The 17,654-nt window shown below is 49.2% G+C and overlaps 1 protein-coding gene across 8 annotated transcripts in view; it reads right to left on the bottom strand.

Annotated features, from left to right (window-relative positions):
- OCM (oncomodulin) overlaps window positions 1-17,654 on the bottom strand; it is a 66,016-nt gene that overhangs the window by 31,882 nt on the left and 16,480 nt on the right. For 2 of the 8 annotated variants that reach the window (XM_063725620.1, XM_063725621.1), the window contains 2 exons: window positions 11,542-11,651; window positions 10,762-10,856 (listed from right to left, as the gene is read on the bottom strand). In XM_063725620.1, coding sequence (XP_063581690.1) covers window positions 10,762-10,797 — 36 coding nt within the window. In that variant the 5' untranslated portion in view covers window positions 10,798-10,856; window positions 11,542-11,651. The other 6 variants (XM_002817673.4, XM_063725622.1, XM_054545631.2 and 3 more) reach the window with 5 other exon arrangements.

Below are 17,654 nucleotides of genomic sequence, written 5' to 3'. Positions count from 1 at the left end.
CCCTGAGCCTGTTCCAGGGATGGGGTGAACCACTCCTGTACCCACCCAGGCTTGCCTAGGTGTCTTGTGTGCCAAGGAAGCTTCAGGGAAGAGAGAGAGAGGACAGAGAGAGGTTGGATGTCTAAGAGTTGTTCAGTAAAGTGAACAAAAAGCAAATGTTCCAGTCTGGGAAAGTAAAATCACATGAAAGAGGAAAGCGGATTGTCACAGGTCAAGGCCCGGGCTAGGGAAGGGAAAAACTACACGCTCAAAATCCTGGTCAATGCGTGTCCACCTTAATCGGAGAGAAGCACCTTCCTCCACCATGGGGCCAGGGCAGGGCCAGAGCCCCAACTGGGAGTGGATCCTACACTTGCTTTTTTTTTTTTTTTTAATTGTGGTAAAATATGCATAACATAAAATTTGCCATTTTCGCTATTTTTGAGGGTACAGTTCAGTGGCATTTATTACATCAAAAATATTGTGCAACCCGGCTGGGCATGGTGGCTCACGCCTGTAACACCAGCACTTTGGGAGGCCAAGGCGGGCAGGAGGTCAGGAGTTCAAGATCAGCCTGGCCAACGTGGCAAAACCCTGTCTCTACTAAAAATACAAAAATTAGCTGGACATGGTGGTGTGCACCTATAATCCCAGCTACTCAGGAGGCTGAAGCAGGAGAATTTCTTGAACCCGGGAGGCGGAGGTTGCAGTGAGCTGAGATTGCACCACTGCACTCCACTTTGGGCGACAGAGCGAGACTCCATCGCAAAAAAACAAAAAAACAAAAAAAAAAGAGAAAAACAAAATATTGTGCAACCATCACCAGCATACACCTCCAGCACTTTTCCATCTTCCCAAACTGAAACTGTCCCCATTAACCCTCACTCTCCATCCCCCTTACCCCCAGGCTCTGATAACCAACATTTTACTTTTTTTCTGTCTCTTATCAGTTTGACTATTCTAGGTACCTTATATAAGTGGAATCATGCTGTTTGCTTTTTTTTTAAACGGAGTTTGCTCTTGTTGCCCAAGCCAGAGTGCAGTGGTGCAATCTCGGCTCACTGCGACCTCTGCCTCCCAGGTTCAAGCGACTCTCCTGCCTCAGCCTCCCGAGTAGCTGGGACTACAGGCGCCTGCTACCACGCCCAGCTTTTTGTATTTGTAGTAGAGATGGGGTTTCACATGCTGGGCAGGCTAGTCTCGAACTCTTGACCTCAGGTGATTCACCCTCCTCAGCCTCCCAGAGTGCTGGGATTACAGCCACTGCACCCAGCCTGATTGTTCAGTTTCTCAACTGGAACATGAGTAGGGTAAGTTCAAATTCTAACTTAGATGAGATGCAGGCCAGTGCATATGGACTCCTCCAGGTAAACTCTTGCCCTACCCAGAGCCCAAGGAGAGACAGACAAGCTTTCTGTCTCCAGTCTGCTGTCTCCCTGGATGTATAGCCTGTGGAAAGTTCTGCACTTCTGAGTTATTTCAGGGCCAGTTCTGTCTTGCGCAGCCCCCAAGTTCTTGTTTCTTACCCTTCTATACCATTTAACATTCAAGCTTCCAAGTAAACAAAAACCCATAGAACAGCTACACCATCAACTCACAGACTTTATTTCTATTTTTCAGTACCTCCTACATAGCTGGCACCTGGAAACTTATTTTTCTGAGAGCTGAATTATGTATCTAAAAGGATATCAGCAGTTGTGGTCCGTCATGTCCAGTTGTTTTCAGTGGAAGGGTTTTCACTTCATTTTTATTGAGACAGGGTCTCACTCTGTCGCTCAGGCTGGTGTGCAGTGGCATGAACATGGCTCATTGCAGCCTCAAACTCCTGGGCTCAAGGGATTCTCCCACCTCAGCCTCCCAAGTACCTGCTCCTACAGGCACATGCCACCACGCCTAGCTTATATATATATATATATATATATTTGGTACAGACAGGGTCTCACCATGTTGCCCAGGCTGGTCTTGAACTCCTGGGCTCAAGTGACCTGTCCACCTTGACTTTCCCAAGTGCTGAGATCACAGGCATGAGCCACTGCCCCGGTGATTTTCACTTTAGACAGTCCACCGTATTGCCAGAAAATGGAGTCCTAATATAGAAATATAACTTGTTTTGAGACAGAGTCTTGCTCTGTCGTCCAGGCTGGAATGCAGTGGCACGATCTCAGTTCACTGCAACCTCTGCCTCCCGGGCTCAAGCAATTCTCTTGCCTGAGCCTCCCAAGTAGCTGGGATTACTGGGATTACAGGCATGCACCAGCACACTCAGCTAATTTTTGTATTTTTCATAGTGATGGGGTTTCACCATGTTGGCCAGGCTGGTCTCAAACTCCTGACCTAAGGTGATCCGCCCACCTCAGCCTCCCAAAGTGTTGGGTTTACAGGTGTGAGTGACCGAGCCCAGCCAGAAATATAAACTAGTTGATTGTGAGTTATCAGATGTCATGAAATTGTTAGCTTCCAGGTTCAGGGGCTCTGTAATACGTGATGACAAACAGAAGAAATGGTATGTGGTGCTGCAGTGGGCCTCGCTGGTTTAATAATATTCATCTTATTCCAGTTCTATATCACAAATACAGAAGGGTATAATTTAGCACAGAAAGTCTCCATAGATCTTCTATATATTATGGTATGTATGTCTACAGATTCACAATCATGTTCTTTTCACCAGTGCAACTCAAAAATAAAAATCACCTGCCTGTAGCACACTCGGAATACACCCCTGCGTCCCTCTGGGATGTTCTCATGCTTTTTAGATCTGTTTGTTGTAATGATTTCATTTCTTCCCATAGCCTGGGCAACAAGAGTGAAACTCCATCTCAAAAGAAAAAAACACTTCATTTCCACAGTTGTCTTTGTAATTAAGTACATCCTGGCTGAAGTGGCTCACGCCTGTAATCCCAGCACTTTGGGAGGCCGAGGTGGGCAGATCATGAGATCAGGAGTTCGAGACCAGCCTGACCAACATGGTGAAACCCCATCTCTACTAAAAACACAAAAAATTGGCCAGGCACGCTGGCGGGCACCTGTAATCCCACCTACTCGGGAGGCTGAGGCAGGAGAATCGCATGAACCTGGGAGGCGGAGGTTGCAGTGAGTCGAGATTGCGCCACTGCACTCCAGCCTGGGTGACAGAACAAGGACTCTGTCTCAAAAAAAAAAAAAAAAGTATATCTATGAAAATAGATCACTCTAGCATACCATTACCCTTCCATCGTTAGTTTTAACAGACCATGCTTTTTTGTTGTTTTTGAGACTGCGTCTCACTCTGTCACCCAGGCTGCAGTGCAGTGGTGCGATCTCCGCCTCCTGGGTTCAAGCGATTCTCCTGCCTCAGCCTCCCGAGTAGCTGGAATTAAAGGCGCCTGCCTATTTTCTACTTTTAGTAGAGTCGAGCTTTCACCGTGTTGGCCAGGCTGGTCTTGAACTCCTGACCTCAGGTGATCCACCCGCCTCGGCGTCCCAAAGCGGTGGGATTACAGGCGTGAGCCACCGCGCCCAGCTGACCATGCCTTCCTTAAGCCACGAAAGTGGCCGAATTTCATCCCGATACGGGACCTCTGTCTAGGGTGGCGTGGTAGTTTTGGTTGAGGGCTGTTTCCCTGGCGATGTCCCTCCTCGAGGTTCGGCGACCTCGTGATGTGACTTTGTGATGATCCTACGGTCTCTTCACCCGTGCAGCTTCTCCCTCGTGTGGACCCGGTGGTGGCGGATGAGGTTCGCCTTCTGGGTGAAGGTCTTCCCACAGTCGGAGATCTCCTACGGTTTCTTCCCCACGTGAGTCCGCCTGTGCGTCAGGAGGCAGCAGTTCTGGGAGAAGTTTTCCCGCACTCCGCGCATCTGTAGGGCTTCTCCCTCGTGTGAGTCCTCTGATGCAGGATGAGGTGTGACTTCTGGAAAAAGGCCTTTCTGCAGTCGCTGCAGCCGTGCGGCTTCTACCCGGTGTGGATCCTGGAGTGGATGATGAGGCAGGATTTCCGGGAGAAGGACCACCCGCATTCCCTGCAGCCGTGCGGCTTCTCCCCCATGTGGATCCTGGAGTGGATGATGAGGCAGGATTTCCGGGAGAAGGACCACCCGCACTCCCTGCAGCCGTAGGGCTTCTCCCCCGTGTGGATCCTGGAGTGGATGATGAGGCAGGATTTCCGGGAGAAGGACCACCCGCACTCCCTGCAGCCGTAGGGCTTCTCCCCCGTGTGGGAGCGAAGGTGCTCGATGAGGCGCGACTTGTGGGAGAAGGTTTTCTCACACTCCCAACACTTGTAAGGCTTCGCTCCGCCGTGAACTGTGCCCAGGACATAGAGGCGTGTCTTCCGCAAGATCGTTTTACCGCTTCTGCTGTCTCTAGCGGGTTTCTCCTTTGTGTGAGTTCCCTGTTTGTCCGGGCAAGCCTTCTCCCTGAAACTCCCCCGTTCACTGCACGCAGAGGATTTCTCCCCCGCGTGGACCCCGTGATGTACCGAGGTCCGATCTGCAAGACAAGGCTTTCCCACACTTCGTGCATTCGTGGGGTTTCTCACTACTGGCTCCCTGAGCTGCAGGAAATCCCTCGTCACAGCTTAGAGCACTTCTACACTGGTGACGTCCGCGCGGATTTGCTCCTGAAGGTGGAGTTTCAAGTTTCCAATAGAGGAACAAGTTTCCATGGCAGTCGCACTCAAATCTCCTCCTCGCCAGGTAAGCGTTAGGAGTGAAGTCCAGGTTACACATCAAACTCTTTCTGCACAAGTCACATGTGTGGACCTGCTGTTTTGATGGAACCAGGTTTGGGCTCTGATGGAGACTTTTTCCTAGTTCATTACATTCATGAAGCTCATTTCGGGTCCAGTCTTTCTTGTCTAGGACCGTATTGCTCAAACGTTGGTCTTGGTGTTGCTGTTGGCTATCGGGCTGGGTGACAACTTGCCAAACTTCTTCTAGAAAAAATAACAAACTTGTGGGGTTTGTTTTTTGTTTTGTTTTGTTTTTTTTAAGACGGAGTCTCACACTGTTGCCCAAGCTGGAGTGTACTGGTGTGATCTTGGCTCACTCCAACTTCTGCCTCCCAGGTTCAAGTGATTCTCCTGCCTCAGCTTCCTGAGTAGCTGGGATTACAGGTGCCAGCCACCGTGCCCAGCTAATTTTTGTATTTTTAGTAGAGACAAGGTTTCACCATGTTGGCCAGGCTGGTCTTGAACTCCTGACCTCAGGTGATCTGCTGGCCTCGGCCTCCGAAAGTGCAGGGATTACAGGCGTAAGCCACTGCGCCTAGCCATAAATTTGTTAATCTTGGAGTACCGTATCACAAAACTATTGCGGAAAAGCTCGAAGAGAGGATTCATTTTGTGGTTTTAAGCCTAATTGCCTGTAATCCCAGCTACTCAGGAGGCTGAGGTGGGAAGGTCGCTTGAGCCTGGGAGGTTGAAGCTGTACTGAGCCATGATCACACCACTGCACTCCAGCCTGGGTGATGGAGTGAAACTCTGTCCCAAAAAGTAGTAAAACCAAGTGCCCGGTCCCTTTCTTGAGGCCTAGGTTACACAGACGCCTTCACTATCCACCCTTCCTATGTTCTCCTGGACCTATGCTCCCTTTCATTCTGTATACCAACTGGATTTTCTCAAAGCATGAGGTCCTTTTTGTTGTTGAGATGGAGTCTCACTCTTTCACCAGGCTGGAGTGCAGTGGCACAATCTCGGCTCACTGCAACCTCAGCCTCCTGGGTTCAAGCAATTCTCCTGCCTCAGCCTCTCGAGTAGCTGGGATTACAGGCACCCACCACCATGCCCGGCTAATTTTTTGTATTTTTAGTAGAGACAGGGTTTCACCATGTTGGTCAGGCTGGTCTCGAACTCCTGGCCTCAGGTGATCCGCCTGCCTCGACATTCCGAAGTGCTGGGATTACAGGTGTGAGCCACTGCACCCAGCCATGAGGTCTTTATTGTTAAAGGAATTATCTTAGAGCTAGCGGCATTTTCTGCAGTGACTTTATTCTCACATGGACCTATGGATCTTTATGATGTCCAACAGAAGAATACTAGAGTACACACAAGCCATCCTGGCCTCAGATTCCCTGCTGTCTCCTGATGCCTGTATTACCACTTTGTTGTTTTTGTTTTGGTGACAGGGTCTCTGTCACCTAGGCTGGAGCATGGTAGTGCAATCATGGCTCACTGCGGCCTCAAATTCCCCGGCTCCAGTGATCCTCCCACCTCAGCCTCCCAAGTAGCTGGGACTACAGGTGCATGCCACCATGTCCAGCTAGTTTTTAAAATTGTTTTTGTAGATATGGGGGTCTCACTATGTTGCCCAGGCTTGTCTTGAGGTTCTGGCCTCAGGCGATCCTCCTGCCTTGGCCTCCCAATCAGCTGGGATTATAAAAATTAGCCAGACATGGTGGCTCATGCCTAGTTTCTTTTTTTGTAGAGATGGAGTTTTGCTATGTTGCCCAGGCTAGTCCCGAACTCCTGGCCTCAAGCAATTCTTTTGCCTCAGCCTCTCCAAATGCTAAGATTACAGGCATGAGCCACCACACCTGGTGTATCTTTATTTACATTTTAAACCAAAGACGCTACCTGCTGCCTCACCTCTGAGGCTCATGTCCGACTCAAGGGTGTCAGTCCTCTGTTTAGAAGTTCCTGGCTGGGCGTGGTGTCTCACGCCTGTAATCCCAGCACTTCTGGGAGGCCGAGGCAGGCGGATCACCTGAGGTCGGGAGTTTGAGACCAGCCTGACCAACATGGAGAAACCCTGTCTCTACTAAAAGTACAAAATTAGCTAAGCGTGGTGGCACATGCCTATAATTCCAGCTACTTGGGAGGCTGAGACAGGAGAATCACTTGAACCCAGGAGGCAGAGGTTGCAGTGAGCCAAGATCATGCCATTGTGTACTCCAGCCTGGGCAACAAGAGCGAAACTCTGTCTCAAAATAATAAAAGGAAAAAAGAAAAAAAAAAAAAAAGTTCCTGGCTGGGTGCAGTGGCTCACACCTGTAATCCCAGCACCTTGGGAGGCCAAGGTGGGCAGATCACCCGGGGTCAGGAGTCTGAGACCAGCCTGGTCAACATGGTGAAACCCTGACTCTACTAAAAATAGAAAAATTAGCCAGGCACAATGGCGCGTGCCTGTAATCCCAGCTACTTGGGACACTAAGGCAGGAGGACTGTTTGATCCTAAGAGGCAGAGGTTGCAGTGAGCCAAGACTGTGCCACTGCACTCCAGCCTGGGCGACAGAGAAAGGCTCGCTCTCAAAAAAAAAAAAAAAAAAAAAAGTTCCTGGCCAGGTGCAGTGACTCACACCTGTAATCCCAGCACTTTGGGAGGCCAAGGCAGGTGGATCACCTGAGGTCAGGAGTTCAAGACCAGCCTGACCAACATGGAGAAACCCCATCTCTACTAAAAATACAAAAAATTAGCCAGGCGTGGTGGCACATGCCTGTAATCCCAGCTACTAGGGAGGCTGAGGCAGGAGAATCGCTTGAACCTGCAAGGCAGAGGTTGCGGTGAGCCGAGATCGTGCCATTGCACTCCAGCCTGGGCAACAACAGTGAAACTCTGTCTCAAAAAAAAAAGAAAAAAGTTCCTGAGCTGAACTGCTGAATTTCTGAGAGGTAAAGACCACCTGTTCATCTCCCCCGTCAGATTTCTAGGGTGAGATCCAGCCAGGGGTATTTTTAAAGTTCCCCACGTGATTTTGGTGTGAATCATCAATTAATTAGCAGCGTCCTGAACAAATGCATGACAAAGAATCCTTGTCCTGATCCAAAGAGGCATTCAAGGAGTGTCCCCGCCCCAGGCTTCTCAAAGCAACACAGACAAATGAAATAACAGCTCTTCTCCCCATGGGGTTATACTGAGTACAGCCCATTTGGCAGAATGGAGCCATATTACATGGTTTGGAAAGAAGAATTTAAAAGTCATATAAAAGGTAATATACTAGGCTGGATAGTAGAGTAACCAGATGCATGAAGTAGACAAAATTGACATTAACCTCTAAGATCGGCCAGGCACAGTGACTCACACTTGTAATCCCAGCACTTTAAGAGGCCGGGATGGGAGGATCGCTTGAGCCCAGGAGTTCAACACACTCCTGGGCAACATCGTGAGACATCTCTACAAAAAAACCTTGAAGATGAGCCAAGTTGCTTTATTTATTTATTTTTTTAAGAGACAGGGTCTCGCCCAGGCTGGAGTGCAGTGGTGTGATCATAGCTCACTGCAACCTCAACCTCCTGGACTCAAGCGATCCTCCAGCCTCAGTCTCCCAAAGTGCTGGGACTACAGGTGACAGCTGCCATGCCTGGAGGATTTAATTACTTCTGATTCCATTACTGGTGCGAGCTGATCTTCGATTTTTGTTTTTTTGAGATGGGGTCAAGCTCTGTTGCCCAGGCTGGAGGAACCACAGCTCACTGTAGCCTCAACCTCCTGGGCTCAAGTGATCCTCTCCCCTCAGCACCCTGGTTAGATGAGACTACAGGCACGTGCCACCACACCCGGCTAATTTTCATATTTTTAGTAGAAGTGGGGTTTCACCCTGTTGGCTAGACTGGTCTCAAACTCCTAAACCTCATGTGATCTGCCTGCCTCAGCCTCTCAAAGTGCTGGGATTACAGGCATGAGTCACCATGCCTGGCCCCTGAATGAGCATTTAATAGAAAAGATGGTGCCAGCTCCAAATAACCCAGCTCCTTTGTTTTCTACAGCAGAAACTTGGTGATCAGCATGAATCAATGCCACACAAAGGTGAGCTGGGAGGGAGACAGCAGTGATTTAAAGTCATCAAGTTGGCCAGGTGCAGTGGCTCACGCCTGTAATCCCAGCACTTTAGGAGGCTGAGGTGGGCAGATCAAGAGGTCAGGAGATCGAGACCATCCTGGCCAACATAGTGAAATTACATCTCTACTAAAAATACAAAAATTAGCCAGGTGTGGTGGTGCGCGCCTGTAGTCCCAGCTACTCAGGAGGCGGAGGTTGCAGTGAGCCGAGATCACGCCACTACACTCCAGTGTGGGCGACACTGGATTATTTATTCAACAATAAATAAATAAAGTCATTAAGTACACTAAAGGACAGGAATGGCTTTCACCAGTTTGTGGGTGTGAAGAAGAGGAAGGGAACTAAATTATACGTGTAGAAAATATGTTTTTGAGGCATTTCACAGTGAAAGAAAATGATGAAAAGAAGAACAAATGGCACAAAATAACAGCTACTTTAACATAGGGCAGATCAATGAATCTCTGGACACAGGAGAAAGCCTGTTTTATAACCACAGGGAAAATACTGAAGATTCTACAGGAAGACTTAGCAATCGAGGTTTTAGTGGGGACAGCAGAGCAGAATCAAAGGACAAATGAAAATAGACGGTCAGGCAAATGGCTCATGCCTGTAGTCCCAGCTACTTGGGAGGCTAAGGCAGGAGGATCGCTTGAGCCCAGGAGTTCGAGACCATCCTGGACAACATAGGGAGACCCCATCTCTACAAAAATGAAAAAAAAATGAGCTCAGTGTGATGGCATGTGCCTGAAGTAGCAGCTACTCAGGAGGCTGAAGTAAGAGGATTGCTTGAGCCCAGGAGTTGGAGGCTGCAGTGAGCTATGATCACTCCATTGCACTCCAGTCTGGGTGAAAAAGCAAGACCCTCTCTCAAAACAAGAAAAAAGAGGGCCAAGCGTGGTGGCTTACGCCTGTAATCCCAGCACCTTGGGAGGCAGAGGTGGGAGGGTAATCTGAGGTCAGAGGTTCAAGACCAGCCTGGCCAGCCAACATAGCAAAACCCCATCTCTACTAAAAAAAAAAAAAAAAAAAAAAATTTAGCCAAGCATGGTGGTGGTATGTGCTTGTAATCCCAGCTACTCAGGAGGCTAAAGCAGGAGAATCGCTTGAACCTGGGAGGCGGAGGTTGCAGTGAGCCAAGATCGTACCACTGTACTCCAGCCTGGGCAACAGCCAGACTGTCAAGAAAAAAAATAGACTATGCCTTTCTCTAAAATCCAGGGACAGGAAAGGAATCGTGTAGTGATGTGTGCAGGTGGCAGGATCACTGAGGCATCTCAAGGTTTAAGGCCAAATGTCCACAGCTGCTTGCAAAGATCCCAGGCTTTTTTTTTTTTTTTTTTTGAGATGAGTCTCGCTCTGTCACCAGGCTGGAGCACAGTGGTGCAATCTCGGCTCACTGCAACCTCTGCTTCCCGGGTTCAAGCGATTCTCCTGCCTCAGCCTCCCAAGTAGCTGGAACTACAGGTGCGTGCCACCACACTCGGCTAATTTTTAGTAGAGACGGGGTTTCACTGTGTTAGCCAGGATGGTCTTGATCTCCTGACCTCATGATCCGCCCACCTTGGCCTCCCAAAGTGCTGGGATTACAGGCATGAGCAACCGCACCCAGCCAAGATCCCAAGCTTTTAAGAACGGTTGCCTGAAACAAGAGGACATCCGGCCAGGCACCATGGCTCATGCCTGTAATCCCAGCACTTTGGGAGGCCAAGGCGGGTGGATCACCTGAGGTCAGGAGTTTGAAACCAGCCTGACCAACATGGTGAATGAAACCCGATCTCCACCAAAAATACAAAATTAGCCAGGCATGGTGGCAGGCGCCTGTAATCCCTGCTACTCAGGAGGCTGAGGCAGGAGAATGGCTTGAACCTGGGAGGCAGAGGTTGCAGTGAGCTGAGATTGCGCCACTGCACTCCAGCCTGGGCGACTAAGACTCCATCTCAAAAAACAAAACAAGAGAACATCCATGGGTTCTGCTTTGCAGACTTCCAGGAGCCTCATCCCCCGGCCCCCTGCAGGCCACCCGCTCACCTGGAAGCTCCACATCCTTATCTCTTCCTCCTCCATCCACGGCTCCTTCCCCTGCTCCAAACTGGAGATCACAGCTGGTTTGCTGACTTGTCACCCTGTCCGGGAGAAACAGTTAAAGGATTTGTGTTGAGCCAGCTGGGCCTTCCAAGCAAGCAGACAGTTCAGCCTGCAAAACCAAAGGTGGACGTCTCAGCCACAGAGAGCTGTTTCTCTTGGCAGGTAACTTCACAAGGACTCCAAGTGGGATTGAGACTATTTGACCACTGAAACCCAAGGCCAAGCACTTTTATTTTTGACACAGGGTCTTGCTCTGTTGCCCAGGCTGGAGTGCAATGGCACAAGCACAGCTCACTGCAGCCTCAACCTCCTGCACTCAAGTGATCCTCCTGTCTCAGCCTCCCAAGTACTTGGGACTACAGGCATGCATAACCACCCTCAATTAATTTTTAAATTTTTTTGTAGAGATGGGATTTTGCTATGTTACCCAGGCTAGTCTTGAACTCGGGTCTCAAGTGATCCTTCCATTTGAGACTCACAAGTAGCTGGGACTGCAGGCACATGCCACCATACCTGGCTAATTTTTTATTTTTAATTTGTATAGATCGGGTCTTGCACCTGTGGCTCAAGCAATCCTCCCACCTCAGCCTCCTGAAGTGCTGGGATCACAGGCATGAGCCACCATGCCCAGCCTAGCACTTTTAGTGTGTGAGCAGTTTCCCAGTTTTATACAACTAAGAAAGAGTTCATGTAACCCGAGGACCACAGGGAAGTCTTCCTTACCCACAGAGAGCAGGTGGCTGTACTTCTCCAGCATCACATCCTGGTACACGGTCCTCTGCTCCAGGTCCAGCTGCTGCCACTCTTTCCGGGTGAAGCCCACAGCCACGTCCCTGGAACAGCACATGGCTGATTGACGTGGAGTGGTTGGCACTGGGTACCATGGCAAAGGTGTAGAGATTGATCTTACCCGCTTCCAAGGTCAGCTTTCCCCATGTTAGGTTATACAGGAAGCTGAGCACGCCCCTAACTTTGTACTACACTTTGTGGAAGAGAAAAAAAAAATCATTAGAAAAAAAATCTCGGCCGGGTGCAGTGGCTCATGCCTGTAATCCCAGCACTTTGGGAGGCTGAGACGGGTGGATCGCTTGAGGTTAGGAGTTTGAGACCAGCCTGGCCAACATGGTGAAACCCCGTCTCTATAAAAAATATATTAGCTGGGCATGCTGGTGGGTGCCTATAATCCCAGCTACTAGGGAGGCTCAGGAAGGAGAATCGCTTTAACACAGGACGCGGCGGTTGCAGTGAGCCAAGATCCCGCCCTTGCACTCCAGGCTGTACAACAGAGCGAGACTCCACCTCAAAAATAAATAAATAAATCTCACTACTGGATCTCCATTCATTCTTTCAATGATCAAGCATCTTTCAAGGACCTGGCACGCTGCTGGTGTTCTACCAGGTGCTTGGGGTCGAGGGCTGAACACAAAATTGTTCCTGTTCTAAAGGTACTTAGAAGTGTTGCCACCAGATGAACACATGAAGACAGCTGTACCGTAAGATTACACTGTAGGCGGTGGTAGACATGTAGTTATATACAGAATGGGCATGAGGAAGGTAGCAGCCAGATCCAGTGTACTGTCAAGTGAAGCTTCCTAGGAGGTCACAGGCGAGCGGAATCACCAAAGATAAACAGAGTGATCTGATGTCTGAAGAATATTCCTAGCAAGAGGCCTGGCATGGGCAAAGGAGGCACAGAAAAGCCTCGTAGGAACTACAAAGAGAATGAAAATGCAGGGTGTAAGGTGTGTGCGGGAGAGGGAGACAGCGTACCAGCCATGGGTAGAAGTGACTTTTTTTTTCCCTGTAGGAAATGCAGACTCCCACCTCACAGTATTTAAGGAGGGGAACTACAGATGATCTGATGTGGAAAAAAGGTGGGAGCCGCCGGAAGGGAGGATAGCAAGAGCTAAATTAACGCACAATTCTAATCCTCAATGTAAGCTAGTGCTCAAAATTAAAACAGCAAGAGAAATGTAGAGAAGGGGTTCCAGAGATGCAGAACAGGGCTTGGCCTCCTTCACCCCTCCCATCCCCTCTCTCCGTGAATGAAAGACTCCCATTTAAACATCTTCAATTTATACCTATTAGAAGAAAATATGAGGGGGTGTGTATATATATAATATATATAACATATAGATATTATCTATTATATTTATATATTATATATAGATATATATATAGAAAGAGACAGAGATTTTCTATTTTGGAGAGGGTATTCCACTCTTGTCACCAAGGCTGGAGTGCAATGGTGCGATCTTGGCTCACCGCAACCTCTGCCTCCTGGGTTCAAGCGATTCTCTTGCCTCAGCCTCCTGAGTAGCTGGGATTACAGGCATGTGCCACCACATCTGGCTAATTTTGTATTTTTAGTAGAGACAGGGTTTCTCCATGTTGGTCAGGCTGGTCTCGAACTCCTGACCTCAGGTGATCCACCTGTCTCAGCCTCCCAAAGTGCTGGGATTACAGGTGTGAGCCACTGCCCCTGGCCTTGGATCTTCTCTTTTTGAGACAGGGTCTCTCTCTGTCCAGGCTGGAGTGCAGTGGTGTGATCATGGCTCGCTGCAGCCTCTACCTCCTGGGTTTAAGTGATCCTCTCGCCTCAGCCTCCTGAGTAGCTGGGATTACAGGCATATGCCAGCTAATTTTATTTAAATTTTTTGTAGAGTTGGGGTCTCACTATGTTGTTTAATGAAAGTTTAAATAATTTGAAGGAGATCAGACAGGGTGGCTCACATCTGTAATCCCAGCACTTTGGGAAGCCGAGGCAGGTGGATCACTTCAGGGCAAGAGTTCAAGACCAGCCTGGCCAACATGGTAAAACCCCATCTCTACTAAAAATACAAAAAAAAAAAAATTAGCTGGGCATGGTGCCAGGCACCTGTAATCCCAGCTACTCGGGAGGCAGGAGGAACACTTGAACCCAGGAGGCGGAGCTTCCAGTGAGCCGAGATCGCACCACTGCACTCCAGCCTGGGTGACAGAGCGAGAGTCTGTCTCAAAAAAAAAAAAAAAAAAAAAGCATGTGAGGGTTGGGGGGCTTTCATCACTGTGGCAGAGGTCAAGGAGGGATGCTAGGTAGAAAGGGCTGCAGTGGGCCCCCCGGACACAGGCTGCTGGGGTGGTGAGGGATGTTCATAGGCAAATGGGTGACCCAAAGTGTCTCCGATGGTGAGAGAAGCGCGTGCAGAGGAGAGGCAGGAAGCAGGGCACAGCCCAGGGGCAGCAGCAGGGACCGGGAGCTATGTGGGAGTGGGGAGAGGCAATCCACAAAGAAGCCCAGAACCCCGATCACCCTACGGAGCCTGGGTTCTCTTCCAGACCACACTCTGATCTCTAGAAAACTTATGACCAAGGGCTAAAGGCTGCTGAAGCCAGTGACTTTTGTTTTTGAGATAGGGTCTCACTGCGTTGCCCAGGCTGGAGTGCAGTGTGCAATATCAGCTGACTGCAACCTCCGCCTCCTGAGTTCAAGTGATTCTCCTGCCTCAGCCACCCGAGTAGCTGGGATTGCAGGCACACACCCAGCTAATTTATGTATTTTTAGTAGAGACGGGGTTTCACCATGAGGCCAGGCTGGTCTCGAACTCCTGACCTCAGGTGGTGCACCTACCTCAGCCTCCCAAAGTGCTGGGATTACAGGCGTGAGCTATCACGCCTGGAGTCTATGTAGTGTATGTATATGTATATACATTTTATATATATATATAGTCAATGTAGTTTACATACATGTCTAGTATATATATAGACAATGTCTATGTAGTTTTTATACATACACAATGTCTACATGGTTAATACATATGTCTTTATAATTTCTATGTAATTTATTCATATCTAATTTCTATATAAACATATAATTTCCATATAAATATATAATTTCTATGGATATGCCTCTCATGGGTTTATTCATGATATAACATATGAAAAGCACAGAGACCACAGAAGTGCTGGACAGACAGCGTTTAACCTGGTCATTGTCATCTTTAGTACACAGACTGCCCTAACAGGGAGTCATTCCCAGTGGGACTCGGCTTCCTGCAAAACAGTGGCTTCTGGCCGGGTGCAGTGGCTCACGCCTGTAATCCCAGCACTTTGGGAGGCCGAGGCGGGTGGATCACGAGGTCAGGAGATCGAGACCATCCTGGCTAACACGGTGAAACCCCATCTCTACTAAAAATACAAAAAAGTTAGCCGGGCGTGGTGGCGGGCGCCTGTACTCCCAGGTTTTCAGGAGGCTGAGGCAGGAGCATGGCGTGAACCCGGGAGGTAGAGGCTGCAGTGAGTTGAGATCGCGCCACTGCACTCCAGCCTGAGTGACAGAGCAAGACTCAGGCTCAAAAAAAAAAAAAAAACCAACAGTGGCTTCCAAGAAAGACAACAAGCGAAACCTCCAGCTTCACAGACAGGGCGGGTGTGGCTCGCCACCTTGTTCTAGCCTCTCCTACTGCTCTGAGACATTTCTGGTGTGAAACACCCAGACATCCCTGGCTTCACAAAGCACAAAGAAACCCAGGCTCTGTGAACGTTTTCCTTCCTGGAGTGGACAGTGGTAATGTTCACGAGGCCTCATCTTCCTCTGGGACCAGCCCCTTCCTGCCCCTGTGCACAGCTGCCTGGACAGAGGGCCTAATACACCTGAGCTAGGTTGGACCCATGGAATCCTCCCTGAAGAGCTTTCAAAATTGGATCAATGAAGGGAGATTCAGTCCCTCACTGCGGCAGAACTTGCAGCTGTGAGGAGAGGAGCTGGGGCTACGCTATTTCTGGCCACACAGACAAGGTCAGCGTGAGAAGAAAGTCACAGAAGCGCCGGGTGCGGTGGCTCATGCCTGTTAATCCCAGCACTTTGGGAGGCTGAGGCAGGCAGATCACAAGGTCAGGAGATCGAGACCATCCTGGCTAACACGGTGAAACCCTGTCTCTACTAAATACAAAAAATTAGCCGGGTGCGGTGGCGGGCGCCTGTAGTCCCAGCTACTCGGGAGGCTGAGGGAGGAGAATGGCGTGAACCCGGGAGGCGGAGCTTGCGGTGAGCTGAGATCGCGCCACTGTACTCCAGCCTGCGCGACAGAGCGAGACTCCGTCTCAAAAAAAGAAAAAAAAAAAGTCACAGAAGCAGAGACCAGGGAACAAAGATTCCTGGCGATACCTGGTTTGCCGGATGCCTCTGGAACCCGACTGCACACCTGCTCTTCCCAGGGCTCGCATGCTGCCTTATAGATTTTTTTTTTTTTTTGAGACAGGCTCTCCCTCTGTTGCCCAGGCTGGAGTCCAAAGGCACGATCACAGCTCATTGCAGCCTCGACCTCTTAGGCTCAAGTGATCCTCCCACCTTAGCCTCCCCTGCAGCTGGGAGTACAGGCATGTGCCACCACGCCTGGCTAATTTTTGTATTTTTTGTAGAGACGGGGTCTTGCCACATTACCCAGGCTGGTCTTGAACTCCTGGCCTCAAGCAATCCTCCTGCCTCAGCTTCCCAAAGTTCTAGAATTACTTTTTTTTTTTAATCCTAACCTACTTCTAGTTGGATTTCTGGCTCTTCCAACTTCAAGGATTAGAACTTCTAACCAGTGCACTCCACACTCACACATTCCTAGAACCTGGAGTGAAGAGCGGAAGAAGGAGAATGCTTCCAGGCTGATGGAGAACACTGATGTCACTCACTTGCAGAGAGAGCTAACAGCCAAGTGGGTGGATCACCTGAGGTCAGGAGTTCGAGACCAGCCTGGCTAATATGATGAAACTCCATCTCTAAAAATACAAAAATTAGTCAGGCGTGGTGGTGCATGCCTATATTCCCAGCTACTCGGGAGGCTGAGGCAGGGGAATCACTTGAACCCGGGAGGTGGAAGTTGCAGTGAGCCAAGATCGTGCCACTGCACTCCAGCCTGCACGAAAGAGTCAGGCTCCATCTCAAAAAGAATTGTTTTTAATTGAAAAATAAAAACCATTATGGCAAGCAATTTCAGACGAGATCAGGCACGTTCAGGGTGGTGTGGCGGTAGACATGGCAGGCCGTTTCAAGAACACGCAGTTCATTCATTCGTTCCTCTAGATAATGCAGTGTTACATCCAGGTCACTTGGCGCCACACAAGGCTGTCTCTGTAGACCTGAGTGTTCTGCATCCCCAAATAACCAGAATCACAGATGGCTGCTTTGGCATAATATCTGTTGTTGGTACAGAGAGGAAGAAAAGTCACAAGAGATTTCCTGTTGTGTTTCTTTCCAGGTGGTTGTTATTGAGGAACGGGCCTGCTACATCTTGCATACAAAGATCAAATATATCTTTAAATGCCCGAAAGAGTTGTATTTCCCCTGAGAAGTAAACACGGTTGTCCAAAACAGACAACACAAGTCATATATTAGATGGAATCTGCCTGCCTTTTTTAAGTGATGGGAATGTCAGATATAAATTTACAAGGCATTGGGCTGGGCGCAGTGGCTCACACCTGTAATCCCAGCACTTTGGGAGGCTGAGGTGGGCGGATCACTTGCAGCCAGGAGTTTGAGACCAGCCTGGCCAACATGGTGAAACCTCATCTTTACTAAAAATACAAAAATTAGCTGGGTGTGGTAGCAGGTGCCTGTAAGGAGGCTGAGGCAGAAGAATTGCTTGAACCCAGGAGGCAGAGGTTGCAGTGAGCCAAGATTATGCCACTATACTCCAGCCTGGATGATGGAGCCAGACTCCATCTCAAAAAAAAATTTACAAGGCATCTCACAACTGCAGCAGCCTCTACAGTCTCTCCACCCTGTCCTTCCCACAGCCGTGATCTTCCGTTCTCTTCCTGTTTTCACTGATTCTGACTTCTGTTTGCATTTTATCAGATTTTTTTTT

The sequence above is a fragment of the Pongo abelii genome, chromosome 6 (assembly GCF_028885655.2).
Source record: "Pongo abelii isolate AG06213 chromosome 6, NHGRI_mPonAbe1-v2.0_pri, whole genome shotgun sequence".
In the NCBI taxonomy this organism is placed as follows: domain Eukaryota; kingdom Metazoa; phylum Chordata; class Mammalia; order Primates; family Hominidae; genus Pongo; species Pongo abelii.
This window is presented reverse-complemented; position numbering and strand designations above follow the sequence as displayed.